The sequence below is a fragment of the Schistocerca piceifrons genome, chromosome 8, assembly GCF_021461385.2.
Source record: "Schistocerca piceifrons isolate TAMUIC-IGC-003096 chromosome 8, iqSchPice1.1, whole genome shotgun sequence".
Classification (NCBI taxonomy): domain Eukaryota; kingdom Metazoa; phylum Arthropoda; class Insecta; order Orthoptera; family Acrididae; genus Schistocerca; species Schistocerca piceifrons.
In genome coordinates this window covers 109,988,023-110,005,053 of record NC_060145.1, presented here as the reverse complement: position 1 = coordinate 110,005,053, position 17,031 = coordinate 109,988,023, and the positions used below count along the sequence as shown (strand labels likewise).

At 39.1% G+C, this 17,031-nt stretch overlaps 1 protein-coding gene across 1 annotated transcript in view; it reads left to right on the top strand.

The window, feature by feature from the left end:
- The window catches only part of LOC124711196 (mitogen-activated protein kinase-binding protein 1), a 378,080-nt gene that overhangs the window by 344,281 nt on the left and 16,768 nt on the right, over positions 1–17,031 (top strand). The window contains exon 25 of the mRNA XM_047241126.1: positions 8,345–8,466. Within this exon, the coding sequence (XP_047097082.1) occupies positions 8,345–8,466 (122 nt within the window). The remainder of the gene's footprint in view (positions 1–8,344; positions 8,467–17,031) is intronic.

Genomic DNA, 17,031 nt, shown 5'->3' with positions numbered 1-17,031 from the left:
TTGTAGCAACATTATGAAAAGGAAATTTGCTGCTCACCATATAGCAGACACACTCCCGATTCGCAGATAGGCACAATAAAAAGACTGTCACATATAAAGCTTTTGGGCATTAATGCCTTTGTCAACAATAGACAGCAGTCGCGCACGCGCGCCCACACACACACACACACACACACACACACACACACACACACACACAAACCGTAGTCTCAGGCAACTGAAAACTGGTTTCAGTTTCCTGTGCAGTCGTGTCTGTGTGTGTGTGTGTGTGTGTGTGTGTGTGTGTGTGTGTGTGTGTGTGTGTGTGTCATCTATTGTTGACGAAGGCCTCAACTGCTGAAAGCTTTATTTGTGATAGTCTCTTTGTTGTGCCTATCTGTGACTCAGCGTCTCCACTATATGGAGCAACTTCCCTTTTCATAATATTGTTGCATTCAATCCTCAGTTTTCTATTGTTTGATTTAATTTAACACACTGTTGCATTTTCTAAGCAGTTAGATAACTATAAATTCACTTAACTTTTAACTTTCCCAAGCATTCCATAATATACTGTGAAGCTCTATTTTAGTGGTATTCACAAAATGATTGCAATAACAGTGAGTGAATTGATGATCAGTGACAGAGAGATGTTACCTCTATTGCATCAACAAGAAAGAAGACACCTGGGATTTCACAAGTGGTCATTGCTGGACAGTGTGAATATTTTTCACTTGTATGTGAACAGAATCCTTGAAGGTATCATTACCTTTGGTTTATTAACGGTGTAGCAAGCAATAAATAATTACTTCAGTGAGCCTCTAAACATCACTTTCTGAACACACATAACTTCTGCTGCATGATCAAATTTGCATCTACATTATAACTCTCGCCCCTAATCTAGATTCTTGTGCAATGGTCATTATTGGTGTTATGGTTATAAGTTCACTACCTGTGTTTATTCCTATGACAATATTGACACCATGAACACAGCTTTCAAACTGCATGTGTTTAGTTTTGTTGTACAACTCGTAGTGTGCGTGCACCATGTGTAGGTGTTGCTGATTCAGAGCTGTGAATTTAACTTTACTTTATTAGTGCATGCCTGTTTTTGACAGTAGGAAAGAAACTATTTTTAATCTTTACCTTAATATTTGCACAAACATATCAATAATACTTAAAAATGTGCAGTAAATATGATTTTTGTATTCAGCTAACACGATTAAGAAACAGTATCTTGTTTTTATATTTGTATATAAATCACTCTAAAAAATGAGCTGTTCAGACTGGATCTTGAACTTGTGCCCTTTCCTGTTGCATCCATTTCTCTTACCACCTGAGCACCCTAGTGTAGTAATACACACAAATAAGTATGCAGAGTAACTTGATTACTCTAATGAGAACACATTTCATAAGTTCAGTACAAAGTCTGTGTGCATAGCTAGGCCAAGTCCAAACAAGTAACCAGCACCTTGAGAGAGGTGCAAGAGAGCACAGGAATGAACCATAACAGAATGAGGAAGGGAGCTATCTGCGCCAAGATTATTGTAGATAGGTCGCTAGTATGACACTGATGGTTGGCTGCACTCATTAACCTTGACGCGATGTTGTTTTCACCGTTTCATAGTGCCACTGGCAGGTGGACTGCCCTACGCCATTAGGCACTGTGAGGACAAGTTGAATCATAACAAGATGAGCTGACCCCTTGCATCCTGTTGTGTTCGTGTCCAGTGAGATGCCAGTGTGGTAGATGTGATAATAGGGGAGTACCACTGTCCTCTCCATTTGGTGGGGCAACAGAGAGATGGTGTACCTCCTGTGTCCCACCCTGCAATGTGGTGCGCCACTTGGCACACAGGAGAGGGAAGCCCATGTCATCTGGGATACCATCGATGGACACCCTTGGTGGAGTCAAAAGTTCCCTGTCAGCCACCACTGGATAGTGTGGTTGGAAATAACCCTGGCAATGATGGCTTCATCGCAGGTGGGCGCTCACAGGTGGGACACCAACCATCTTTGTTTCTGGAACACTTATTTACAGGCAGTCCAAACAAATGATGCACCTTTCTTGAGTAATTGATTGAGAGGATACGCCACTGTAACTGCCTGCAGCAGGAACTTGTGATAATATATGACTTTGCCTAAAACTGCCTGGAGCTCCTTCACAGTAGCATGATGACAGAGTGCCTCAATAGCCACAGTATGACTATAGCTTGGCTGTACCACCTGATGAGAAATTATGTGCCTCAGGTACTCAGCAGGAGGTTAGTGGAAGGTTGTAAATAATAAGACTGATCCACATTGCACTTGAGACCTCAATCTTGCAATGTCTGAAACAAAAGCTGAAAGTTGCAAAGATGACCTCAGTTGTCAGATCAGTGATGATGATGTTGTCAAGGTAGGTAATACAACAAAGGTTTCTTAGCAGGAGTTGCTCCAAATAATGTTGAAAAAGGGCCAGAGCACTGGTGACTCCAAAAACTAAACTGTTCTACTGGTAGAGGCTGTATGGCATATTGACAACAAGGACCTGACAAGACTCTTCATCAGGCAGTAGCTGTAAAACTGCTCCTGACAAATCCATTTTTGAAAAATACTGTCCTTGCCACCATTTTTGTCATGAGTTCTCATCGGTGGTGAATGAATTGATTGTCTGCCACCTTGAAAGTGCCACAAAGATTGAACTTGCCTATTGCTTCCTTAAAAAGCAACGATGGTGCAGCCAATTGACTGAACAATATGGTTCGCATGACACCTAATGCTGTCAGCCAATCTAGTTGTTATTTTACTCAGTCACAAAATGCCAATACCACAGGCCTGGCATGAAAGAAATGAGATCTCAGTGTGGGTTTGAAGGTGGTATGCAGCCTGTAATCTGTGGTATTACCTAGCCCAGGTGTAAAAAAAAGGACAAATATTCCTTGTGCAGGTCACCCCCTTCTTGACAGGGTGTGAGGTCAGACACTGAATGTATCGAATTGGTGACAGTGAATTCTAATGCCATGAAAGCATGCAAACCAAACAAATTTTTCAGAAAGGAACTGACAAGATGGCCCTAAGTAGCAGACAGTGGAGGAGAAGCGAGGCACAAGTAAGTGTTAGACTTAAGTAGTGATGCTTTCACATCCTATTGACCTGAAATAGAAGAGGCATACCATTATACACATATTGATGAACAGTTTCGTAGAAACAGTTGCAAGATTGTCACATTCATTGCTAACAGCATTAATGTGCTTAGCTTGATAATTCAAAGTCACAGCTGGAGCCGACATGTAATTGCACTCCATCCTTTCTTTCGACAGTGATGGCAAGAAGCCCAATGCTGAGGGCTGGCTGGCTGGTCATGTTGAATAAAACAAGCTGGGCAGGAAGGCAGGGGCTTGCTGAAGTTTGTCCACCATAGCCATTTTTGTATGGAGCAGAATGTGACTGAACATGGTATACCACTTACCACTATGAGTTCTGCTTCTGAAGGGTACTGGAATGACAGAGGTCCATGTTAGCCCAGGAAACTTCAAATTCTTGTGCTATCTTAAGTACCTCTTCTAAGGAGGGGATCTTCAAACTGCAGTGCCAATTGGCAGACCTCGTTATTGGAGGCTGACCTAATAATAGCACCTGAAATTGCAGTATCTGCATAAGTTTCTTTAGACTGGGCAGAATGAAATGAAACTTTAAACTTAAACATTTCAACTCCACAGTTCATGTCTTATAGGTTTGAAGTGGTTGCTTCCTGCACTGATGAAATACCACTCTTGTGGAAGTAACACGGGTATGCTTGTGATAATATGCAGTCAGCAAACAACACATTTTCTCTAACGGCAGATATATATTACCTTGAAGACCATGAAGTGTTGCTTTAGACATTTCTCATGCAATTCACAATCTTCAGCAACTTTCTCATAGGCGGAGAAAGGTGGCTGATAGTCCAGTAAACTTTGAGGCTATTTAACAGGCCTGTCAATACTATGTCCATCATGACGGTGTGTTACTGCTGCTCCATTTTCAACCACATTGGCTGCTGCTGCAGTAAATGTTGAAGGACAGTCTGAAACGATGCGAAAAACACATGTGAATAATGAACTGAATTCATTGCCACCTGCTTAGTAACACACACAAATGGATGTGGATAGGTTAACCAAATCACTTAATGAGAACAAGTTTATAAGTTTCATACAAAATTGGTTTACATCAGTAAGCTGCTTCCAAATAAGTAACAATTGTCCTGAGAGCAGAGTCAAATGAATGCATGAGTGAACAGTAACAGAATGAGGAAGAGAGACCTCTGCTGTGGGATTATAATAGATAGGTTGTTAGTTCGACACACTCTCTGTTGGCTGCATGCTCTGACCTCAATGCGATGTTGCCATTGCTGTTTGATTGTGCTGCCATCTTATGGCCAGACCGGACCGTCAGATGCCACATGGGTGAGTTGAATCATAACAAGAAGAGCCGGCATCTCACATCTTGTTGTGTTCACGACCAGCAAGGTACTGGTGCGGTAAATTTGGTAACCTGGGGTTACCACATCTAGCATTACTAGAAGTTTTTCTCTAAACTTTAATCTGTCAGTGTATCCCTACTTTCTAGCCTCCATGGTGTCCTTCCCTCTGTCTTGCTGGTCTTGTAGTCCTGGGAGAAGCTGTATTTCATTACAATGTACTCTGGGCTGTATAGTGAAAATTTATAATGTAGGCAAGTCCTTGGGCTAGGGATGAGCCATTCTCCTATTTCCCATGAATGGTAGACCAGCAAGGACTGCAGGATAGCTCTCACGCTGTTTGTAATGTATGGAACAGGTACCAGCAGACTAGAAGTTGTTAGGTATAATGGGACAAACTAGTCAGGAAGAGCACAGTCGCAAAAAGCCAGGATCCAGGCTAGAGTCCTGGTCCAGCATTAACTTTTGATCTGTGCATCTTATGTTGCAGTCAAAGATACATTCTATTTTAACAGACTGTTTCAAGAACATAGAATATAAACATTTTCTTTACAAACTACTCTGGTTTCATAATTAATGTATAACTACTATAGTTTTATTATTAGTGTATAACTATTGTTGTTTTATTGTTAGTGTATAACTACTGTAGTTTTATTATTAGTGTATAAATAATGTTGTTTTATAAGCAGTTTATATAACCCAGTTCCAAGAAAGAATATGGCAAGTCTCTTATGTGACTTACTGGCTTTTAGTGTTAAAGCAATTTCAGCGTTTAATATGTTTATAATGCTGTCCTTTTTACATTGTCATAATTGTTCACACAATCTGTACTTAAAAAATACTTGAAAATGAAAATTCAAACTCTTTGTATATTTTAGATGCTAATAACACAGAGTAGTTCACAATTTCTATGCAAACAACAGCAACAGTGACAAATACTGATAGTATGACAGTCATCAGAAAATGAAGCTTTGATCTAATAACTGCACATTGTCATTGGCACTCTTTGTGGAGTTGCCAGAGTTGTGAAGCCTAGAGAAAAAAATTTCCTGTCTATGATGAGTTAAAGTGTGTACATACAAGTGTGAGAACAAACAAAACGGTCAGGAGTAAGAACTGGAAAGAAGCCTTACGGATATTAGTCTGTGGTGGAAAATGATTACAGACAGTGATTGCGCTCTCTCTCTCTCTCTCTCTCTCTCTCTCTCTCTCTCTCTCTCTCTCTCTCTCTCTCTGATGAACACTCCATTTTTTTTCACCTTATGGAGAATTGCAGTTACAACAAACCATCTATGCACGGATAATTTGTTTAGAACCTAATGTGTGAAAATAAATGTAAAAAATATTACAGTAACCGAAATTCCAGGACGGCAGCGAATAAACAGGAAGTGAGTAAAGGTACCATTCAGCTGAAAAATACATGGCGCACAGTTACATAACAAATCATAAAAATGTATTTTATGAAAAGTAGTTTGAAAAGCTATTTCATTAAGGTATTTGTTTTTTCATTCATTCACTCTTTTGTTCTGGAAACCCCTTTTTGAATAAAAATCTTCACAGATCTGTAAAGAGTCAAAATACATTGGTTTGCAAAACTTAAGCACAAAAGCAACTTTCACATGATGTCTCACTGCCAAGTAATAGCTCAATGAAACTTGGACCATGCATAGAAAGGACTGGTACAATATAGACAGAGGGTAACTGAAACAAATACACTTGGAGACGAACAGAAATGACACTTCTATTCAAAGACAGTAAGTATACTAAAGTCACTGTGATTTATGATGGTCCCCTGGATGTCATAGAAGACAGAAAATGGTTCTTAATAGGGTGTTTGGTCACTACAGGTAGTAATGCATACTTTGTAGCGTGCTTCCATGCTCGCCACAAGGTTGGTATGGAGTTCTTGTGCTAGGGCATTCCATTCCTCCACCTTCGTGGTTGAGAACAGCTGGATGGTCACTGGAGCATGTGGATGTGCTGCAGTCTGTCACTAGACATAACCCACATGTGCTCAATGGGATTAAAGCCAGGTAAATGGACTGGCAAGTCCATCCACTCATTCAAAGAGCTGCTCCACCTGTGTAGTTGGAAGTGGTCGCACATTGTCATCCATAAAAATGAAATCGGGGCCAAATGCACTCCTGAAATGATGTAAACAGGAGGAATACAATGTTACTATAATGTTGACTGGTGAGTGAACCATGTTGGAACATTGAGGTCAGTACGCCTTTGCAACATTATACCTCCCATGCCATAACACATGGACCACCAAAATGATCATGTTTGACAATGTTCCTGGGTACACTACTTTTCCCCCCACCTCATGCTATATAAGGGTACGCAATGCTCTCATGAACACTGTCAAACGTGATCATTTCTGTGGTGCAGGTGTTATGATAAGAGAGGTATAATGCTGTATGGGCATTCTGGCCTCCAAATCTTTGAACATGGAATACTTACCCATCAATGCTATTGTAGCAGTGTGATCCTTCTCCATAGGCAGCTTTTCAATGGTGAATGCAGCCCTGATTTCATTTTTATGGATGACAAAGCACAACCACATTCAACTGCACAGATGGAGGAGCTTTCAGTGAATGGACTGGCCCACTTTTTCCCGTGACTTAAATCGCATGGAGCATATGTGGGATGCATTGAGGAGACATATTGCAGCACATTCACATGCACCAAAGACCATCCAGCAGTTATCAACCACAGTTATGGAGGAGTAGATCGCCTTACCACAAGATGTCCTTACCAGTATTGTGGCCAGCATGGAGCATGTTGTAGAGCATACATTGTCGTCCGTTGTGATCACACACCCTATTAAAAATCGTGTCCTGCCATTTGTAATGTCTAGGGCCTGTTATGATTCACAGTGATTTCAGGATAATTATTATTTGTTTGTTGCCTTCTGTATTAAACTGTACCAGTTCTTTTTATGTGTGGTCCAAGTTTTAATAAGCTGTGTTACGTGGCAGTGATACGTCACGTGAAAGTCACTGTCCTCCTTAAGTTTTGAACATCAGTGTATATGTTGAAAGGAAAAAGGAGTTGTTGGAATCTGTGAAATGGTCAAATAGTGTTAAAGAGCTATTAAAACTGCCGTAGACACCTAATTCTGTAAAAAATTTACAAATTCTCCATTTATGAATTAACATCAAACTTGTGATTCCTTTAAAAATGAGTTAATGTGTTAAATATGTAATGCTAAACACAAAAGCTAGAAAAATTTAAAAATGTTTTGAAATTGTGTGCAAGATTTGTTGCAGGTCATTAGTGCTCTCATTCTCAAATACTGTATAAATACAGTCTGATATCGGTGAATTATTTTGCTCCTGAGACTTCTGAGTTGTGATACTTGTCTTATTATGTTAAACCTTAAGCATAAGATTACACCTCTTAATGAGTAGAGTATGAGAGCATTTTAAATTTTTAGGTCCCATCAATAATTGTATGAAATATAGAAAATTAAAGTTTTTGCCCCTTCAAGCTGTAATACAGGTGACCTGCAACTGGAATCATGTGCCATAAACCAGGTTTGCTGGTTATAGCTCTCGCCATATAGGAAGGCAGCTCAATTTTCAGTACATTCCCCTCTATTAACTGCTGGCAGCCAATAAGATTCATTCGTTTTATGAGTGGCTAAGTTAGTTTGTGTACTGTGGTAGGAAGTATTTAACTTCTCCAAGGCACTCAGGGATTTGTATTAGTAAGAGAAACTTCTTAGGAAAACATTTTAGCACACTATAATTATATTTAGAATTACTTGATGAACTAAAGGCCCAATTTTGAGGTAAAATATTTAAATATTTCATGGTTTTACATAATATACATATTGCATATATACTGACAACACAAATCATTGTTTAATTGTTCGCTGCAACACACTGTATAAAGTGATAATCCTAAGTTTTGCATCTACAGTTTCAGGGAAAGCTAATAAACCTGTGTCAGGAACGAGGACTCTTCCACGACACAGCAGTAAACAGGCGTCTTCCAGTAATTCAAATATTATGAGAAGCACATCAATGGGGGTCCTAAACCAGGTACGTGTATCAAAGATATGTAATTTCATACTGTGCATTAAAAATCTCTGTAGTGTGTTTTGGAAGTGATCGAGATAATTTATGATCTCAGTGTGTACTTCCAGCTTGTGCTGGTGTTGCTTTAGGTAAAACTTTATATAGGGCAACGATTCAGTGCTACGTAGATAAGTAGCACACAATTTTTTGTTCCCAATTTTCTGTAAATATAGTTACTCAAATTCAGTTCTTCATGCCATGGTCACAAATGCCGAAGGAAAAATCTCCTAAGAAAAAAAATCTTCTCACAATTCTTTAGATAGTAAGGGGATATAAGAGAATTTCTAGATAAGTTGTATATAGTTTAATCCTCAGAGTGGGGAAGCACAGCAAAGAAGCTAGATACAAATACAAGTAGTTACTATTTAGAGGTTGGTCAGGTGATGGGAAGTTAGACTGAGTGGTTAGGAGAATTCTCAAGGAGCATGAGCTACTTTCAGAAAGTGTAATGACAAGGGTGAGGAAAGAAACCATCTTTTGTATTCCAGAAAAGATAGACCAAATATGATGGAAAGGGTGTTCCTTTAGAATTCTGATTGGAATTAATAAAGTTTTGTATTGGCTACAATGATGCAGGAAACTTCAAATTGACCAGTGCATTATCTATTATAAAAATTCAACTAAGAGCCCACACTGAAACTTTCTGGTACACAACACTCATCCAAAAATTAATTCAAGAGCATATTGTCGTGGATAATGAGAAGTATTCCAAAGGACAACCAGCTTAAGAGGTATACATTGTGGTAGCTAACAAGGGGAGACCATGACGTTGGGATGCCAGATTAACTTCAGACTTTTTACACATTTAGTAGGCCATTACAACAATTCAGAGTGCAAGTAGGGTGCACTACTCTTCCAGTTCTGAGAAAATCACAAGAGAATTTTACACATTTATCATGTCGTTTCTGTATCTGTGCGTAGAGTTCATGGTGGTCAAGTGATTAGCGTTCGAGCTTTTGTAAGACAAACTTGTGAGGCGACGGTTCAAACCCCACTATAACTTACTTTTTAATCTATTTTTTCTCATCACTGGTCATATTATTTAATTTATATGACATTGGAGACGAAATATAATGGAAAAAGAATCGCGTTTATTTGCGTGAAGTTTTGATTGATGTTTTCCATGTCTGTATGACAAATGACATTCTGTGATGTCGAGAGCATACCCGACAAGTAATCATCCATTACCCTTGTATCTGGCATACTGTGACTTACTATATTACTTATTGTGAATAATGTCATTCACATCATTATTTATCAAGGATTGACTTGGGCTTTCCAAGCCTGTCCCTTATTCTTGAAAATTTAATTACACATGGCAAATAGTCGACATATGAAATTCACTACAACTTCATGAAAATGCGTGTGGGTTTTTTTTTTTTTTTTTCCATCACATTACCTCTCGAATGCCGTATAAATTAAATAAAGTGACTAGTGATGAAAAATATAGATTAAAAAGTAAGTTATACTGGGATATGTAGCATCACCTTATCCATTATCCTCTTGCAGAAAAAGGAGGTATTGAGAAATCGTGTAAGAATTCAAAGGCCTTCTGCACAATGTGTGGTTATCTACTTAACACAATATTATTACTCCTCACTTCTGTTGAACAGTCACTTTATTTGATTTAGTGCCATGCCTCAAAAGAAATGTATCTTTGGCGAGATGGCTGAAAGTTTATAGCAAGTAAAGTTGCTGAGGAAAAAGTTATAGCTGTGTTTTTAAAAAGTGTTTCCAATAATTACAATTGTGAAGTATCAAAGCTTAATGAGTGTATATCAAGCTTACAGTAAATTGTGAATGGCTTAAGAAATGTTGTTATAAATATCCTAAATAAAAACTTGAAGCCACAAACAGAGCTTCATAAATTGTTTTTCATGATTAAGGAGCAAAGTGCTAAAAAGTCTGTGTGAGAAAATAAATTGCAAAGGTAGGATTTCTGAATCTAAATTGACATCATATTCTGTGAAACGTGTCTCAGTTGTTAGAAACAAAATTCGATTTTGCATCTTCAACTAATGATAATTATTCCTGTATAGAAGACAATGAACTTTATAAAAGTTTCATCAATTTGAATATGGATGGTTATTAGAATATAAAACAGAAGCCAGTAAGAAAAAAGGGTTGCATCCTTTTCCCAACAGACGGACATTTTGCAAGACATTAATAAAGACCTTCATTGACTAGCATTGTCAAACCTGGTGCTGTAACAGAAAATGCCCTTGATGTAAAATCCCAAAAGATCATCTTGCAACAAAATGACGTAGTAGTTTGTATTACTGTTACAAATGGTGCAGTGAAGAATAAGTCAGACCCTTGTCTGAGATATCTACATCACTTCTTAAAATTAATGACTCTAGAAATACAGCAGTCTGTACAAATACTCTACAGCCATTATTTAATTCACAGCTCTAGTGCAAATGAAGAAAATAGAAATGTGAACACAGAAATTAGGAAGCAATGGCGACAGTATACAAATTGCAATGTATTTTAAGTAAGTGATTTGAACAGAAACCTCCACACCAGTCGTGGAATGCACTTTTATACAGTTCCTGTTTTTGGGGAAAATATAAAGGATAAACATATTTGTGTGTCTGATGCCTCTCCTCAGGCAAACTAGAGGAACAACACCCATGGGATTTGGTTGACAAGTATCAAATCATTGAAAGATTGTAGTGTTGAATATTGGACCCATGCAAACATCAGAGCCCAATTTAAAGAATTTTTACATGTTTTAGTTCATAAAAATAACTCTTGTGACTCATTCTGTGCAAAAAATGAATGTAAAAACTTTTTACCTGTTATGAATTGTAATAACAATCCCGCAGGGTAAAAATTTTCATAAATGTATGTATTCATTATCAGAATATTCAGTTCATAGGAAAGAATTTTTTCACATTAGAAGTCTTCTGCTCAACTGCTATTCATAATGCAAATCTGATTTGTCTCACTGAGCACACGCAGAAGACTGAAAAACTGTTAATTTCTAAGTTACCAGATTTTACAGTTGGCAGAAGTTATAGTCAGTTTCCTGAAACTGGTGGTGGCTGTCTAATTCTTGGAGGTTTATTTCTGTAAATTCAACTTAATGATGAGAAACGCTTTGGACACTGTCGAAGTCGGCCATTACAAGACAATTTATTGGGTGAAATATGCTGACACAATAGCACACAGATAATACATAATGTGCCAGTGATGTTACTAAAGCAGAAATTAGCCAACTAGTGTTAAAGTCCATGCATAGTGCGGAACCAAAACAAACATCATTAACAGACAGTGGCCAGTGAAGTGAAAGTTTCATCGAGAATGCTCACAAGAGAATACTTGTTTCGCACGGTTGGCATACTGTTATAGCTCGTCAGTACTCACAGGGTCCCACCAGGTAACACAACATGTGCTTTTGGGTGTAGCCTCTTCTTAAAGTCCACATGCAGAGACAGCTTGTAGATCGGGTGCCACCAGTGGTTAGGGCTGCAAGTCTGTCAGGGTCTGTTATTGCAGGACTCCCCTCCCCCCTCCCCCCTCCCCCCTCCCTCCCCCCAGAGATGTCACACAAAGGGATAGAATTGGCCCAGCTTTTGCTGGCTCTGCCAGGTTTCGGGGCACCACCACTGAAGTTGAATCCTGAAGGTAATGCATCTCCACCTTGGCGACTTCCAGCTGCATGGGGCAGCCACCGCCAAGTCCGTGCCACTCGTGCAAGGCAGGTATGCTGTTGCTGGTGCTAGAGCAGAGGAAGTCGGGAGTGCTCGAGCTTAATCTGTGCCCAACAAATCAGCAGGGGCCTGGCACTAATGGAGGAAGAGAGGAGGTGCCTGTGTTGGATGAGGCCAGAGGGCACAGATTGTGTGGCCCAGAGGGGCATGCAATGGTTTGCTGGGACACAGCTGTCTCGGGTGGCATCGCCAGAGGTGGTTCTCAGTTCCTCAGTGGAGACCTCATAAATCCAGCAGCCATGTGTATTCTTCCCTGCAGTTGTGGTGGCCCTAGGTGGCCAAGATCAAGTGAGGGCATTGTCTGTTAGCATGAATTTTGCCAGGGCCTTATCTTCTCTTTGAAAGCCTGTGTCATCTGTTCTGCTTCCCCATTAGATTGGGATGAAATGATGCTGTATCCCAAACTCTTCACAGAAATGGGGAAAGTGTGCAGAGGAAAACTGGCGGCCATTGTCAGAGACAGTGGCCACGAAGGCTCTCAGTGGCAGAGATTTGCAACATGACCTTGGTTATGTTCACCATTGTCATGAAACCCATGAGCAGATATACAGAAATTTGGAGAACATGTGTACCATAATTATGTACATCTGACACAAGAAAGCACCAACAAAGTTCATGTGGAGATGCTCCCAAGGTCCCAACAGGGTTCAGGACAAAAACCCTTTGGGGGTTGCAGATCGTTGTTGAGTACATACAGCACAAGACTGGACCATGGTCTCGATATCCTTGTTGGTGGCTGACCGGTATGTGTGTCAGCATGCCACTTGTTTCATGTGTGATATGCCCCAGGGACCTGCATGTAGGAGTGCAAGAACTCTGTGGGGCACAGACAGGGTAATAACAACCTGAAGCCATTTATGTTCTGTTTACAGCAGGAGAACACCATCATGGAGTGAGAGCCCATTCTTTTAAGGCAAAGAACATTTGGAGTAGATCATGGTCCTTCCACAAAATGTGCTGTGGTACCCACACTTAACCCACCTAGTAACTGTACAGAGAATAGGATTCGTTATTATCTGGGCTGCAACCTTTGTAGCATCAAGGGGAAAATTGTGCAGAGCCAATGCAGAATCAGAATCCTGCTGAAATATAACAGCTTCCTGGGTGTAAAATTCAGGATCAGAGCCCATGGGAAGCTGGGACAAAGCATTGACATTCGCATTGCAGCTCATCAGAGCATAGCAGATATCATAGGTATAGGCCAGTAAGAACAATGCCCATTATTGCAGGCTTTGAGCAGTCCTGTCTGGAAGGTTGGAATGTGGTCCAAACAACTCTTTTAATGGCTTGCAGTCTGTGGGGTGTGCAGCATCAAGTGTTTTCAGTAGGATTTTCAGTCAACTGCCTCTTTATGGGACAACACTGTGTTGGCCCCATGCTGTGAGGTATCTGTGGCAAGGAGAGGCATTCCTGGAGAAAACAGGATGAGGCATGGTAATGATTGGAGGGCTTATTTAAGTATCGAGAAGCTGTGTTGCACTCCAGAAGACACCACCAGAATGGAACCCTTTTTTCTGCAGTGTGTTGAGTGGATAGGGCAGTTTTGTAACATGGGGAATAAAATGGCTGTAATAGCTAGTTTTTCCAATAAAAGATTGCAATTTCTTGCGATTCTGGGGTCTGGGCATGTTTTCTATGGCTCGGGAGTGCTATTGGTAGGATGTATGCCGCTTGCTGATTATAAAACTAAGATACTCAATGGACTATTGGAAAAGTGTACATTTTTGGAACTTATATTCGAGGCCAGCCTCAGTTACTTGAGAAAAACAGTAATTGCAGTTTCTGAAGGTGTTCACCAATCCCCCGTCACTATATCGTCATCTGACAGGGTTTATATGCCCCAGGACAACTGGGAAATCCAAGAACAACTCGATAATTTTTTCATCTGGGGAAAATTTTTAGAATTCCTAGAATTTTTTATTGTTTCAGTTTTCAGTTAAATTTCTGCCATTTTGACTGGTAAGAACTGATATCCTAACAAAGAGTTTTACTTTAGCACAGTACTGCAGAATAATACTGCAGCAGTAAAACATGTACAAGAGAATATCACCAAAATAAAACTGTAGTTGCAAAGAAAATGCACCATTTACAACAAAACACAGTGTGCACACACAAGTGTCTGTCAAAAGCAAAATGTGTCAAAGACCTTAGGACAAAGACTTCACAACAACAAACTGCTTTTGTTGAACATTGTAAAAAGAAACTGCTTTTGTTGAGCATTGTGAAAAGAAACTGCTTTTGTTGAGCATTGTGAAAAGAAACTGCTTTTGTTGAGCATTGTAAAAAGAAACTGCGTTCAATGAGAGTGATGTCACAAGCATTTACATTTCCAATAAGACGCAGGAAAATATTGTGAATGGTGGTTTGAGAAGTATTACTTTCAAAGTCGATTTCCTTTTGAGCAAGATGAATTATGTTACAAGTGAGAAAATGCAACGAATTTCTTAAATCTCGGAGCATTTGAATCTCATTCAAAACTTAACGCTTTGAGGACTAGCCACTTAGAAAAATTTTTGGCCCAGGAGGCCAGTCATTTATGCCATTATGTAAAATTTTAATGGCACATCTCTGTTTGATATATATTAAAGAGTAATGCATGCTAAAAAAGACCAAGCTTCAATGTTAGTTTTCATACTTTTTTAGTTCTTTCATAGATTACAAATTCTGCTGTTTAATTACCATTCAAAAAAGTGTGAGGTGAGTTCTTGAGCAATTTCACACATAATTGGCTTTTCTATGGAAAAGTCAAAGTACTTGATTGAACTTATATTCAGCCAGGTAACTGATGAAATGTTTGGTGCACAGCAGTGAAATTTATAATAGCACTTGTCAGAAATTTTCAGCTGCTGCAATTTAAGGTGTGCTCTTAGGTTCCTCGATAACTGCACCCTTGGAAAAAAACAGCAAACATTTTTGATGACCAATATTATATGTGAAAGCTTAGCTTTTCTTGTACGTATACTGTATGTACATTAATGTAAACCATTAACTTTTCCTATTTGTGTGTTCGTGCTACTTAAGTGATGTTTGTCCTCAAGAGTCTTTTGCGGCAGCATGTCTGAATAAAAGCATGTCAATTTCAAGCCCAGTTCGAATAAAATTCTCAAGATTTTGATGGCTATCCCTGCAATTGAAAGTTTTTGAATTTTGTTTGGATTGTCATGACTTGAAAACCGCGATGATGTTATGAAGTGATGTTGCTGGTGGCTGGCAAGATCACATTCCATGAGCTATGATTGGCTGACGAAGGGACATCACAATCTAGATTTCAATGCTTCAGAAGTTACCAAGCTGTATCGTATGTACTTACGTGTACAAAAATATGCAGTGTACATGTTGCTATGCTTGAAAGATCTTTCCAAAATCTATTGTTTTTTTGCTGGGTTTCATTTCCTAAAGTATTAAGAAGTTCTATGCTGGTGTATAAAACCATTACCATTCAAAGGACTGATAAGTTCTACTGCTCCAAGGGATAGTATATTGTGACTTAACATGAAAAAAGTGTACTTCCGCCTGGGGTTTACTGTATTTTCAGCTGGGAAAAGCATGTTCTTAACCGGGAAATCCAGATAAAATTCATTAATCTTTTTTGTTGTCCATGTATGCGTGCTGTCTAAGTAACTGCAGCACGAAGGAATGTCTTATATCAGCTGCTTCACATAATGCTGGAAGACTGCTGAGTCACTGGAAATAAATAAATAAAAGATAATTCCTCATGACAGCAGGATGTGAAAATATCCTAAGTAAGTTAAAACTCCTGTCTATAAGAGATGCTTCTTAATGATGTGCTGAGTTGAGCTTCTTGATGAGCTTATCCATATGTTGACTTCATATTAATTAGTCATCAAGGTGCCTACCAAGAACTTTTATGCACTGTGTTTTATGTTCCGTACGACCATTAATGTGTACTTCTGTTGCTTGTAGACACGTCTACAATGACCTGTCATTATATGCTGTCTTGGAATTGCATAAGATACTTTAATCCCAGGGGATAGCCTACTCTTATCCTCGCTTCTGTTCCATTTTGCCCTTATTTGTTTTAGGAGAAAACAAAACTCAGTGTTGTAAAAATATGTTTAAGAAAGAATCACATTTTTCATATTTTTTTTTATAAACTTCTCTCCGCCATCCGCCGTTCTTCCCGTTATTGCTCTCTACGCACTACGATCGAGCTATTGATTATGATCCTGTGATACAATACTTTTCTTCTGTGATCAGTGCCTAAATGGCCAGTAAATTTTATTGTTAATATTCTCCTGTCATAATCATTTAAACCATTGATAATTGGTTTTACAGCTAGATTGCTGTAAGTTGTTGAGTCTAAATACAAACTGTCAATATCAAAGCTGGACACGTTGGGTAGGAATCCACAATCCTTCTTTGCAGAAAATACAGTTATCTGCTATTGATCAATCACTGTTTTTATTACCTCAGACTGACCAATTTTGGATAGTGTCTCTCATGTTAAAATTATGTCTCGTAGTTAAAGTATTTGTAAAATATAAGAATCAGGCCAGAAATGCCACACTAGTCAAAATATTTCATGAAATTATGGCATGGTCTTCTTACAGTCTAAATCTTTGGATTAATCTCATTGAGGTGTGCAGAGAGAAACTAGGTCATTTTCATGCACACATTAATCAGATTAATGTGGAGATTGAGTTCACTATGGAAGAGGTTTGGACGGGTGATTACATTTTTGGGATGTCCTAGTCTTCTAGAAAGAGGATGGCAGCTTAGGACACATGATGTATTGGAAACCCATATATGTGAAACATTATCTGCATAAGGATTCAAATCAGCACTGATGGAA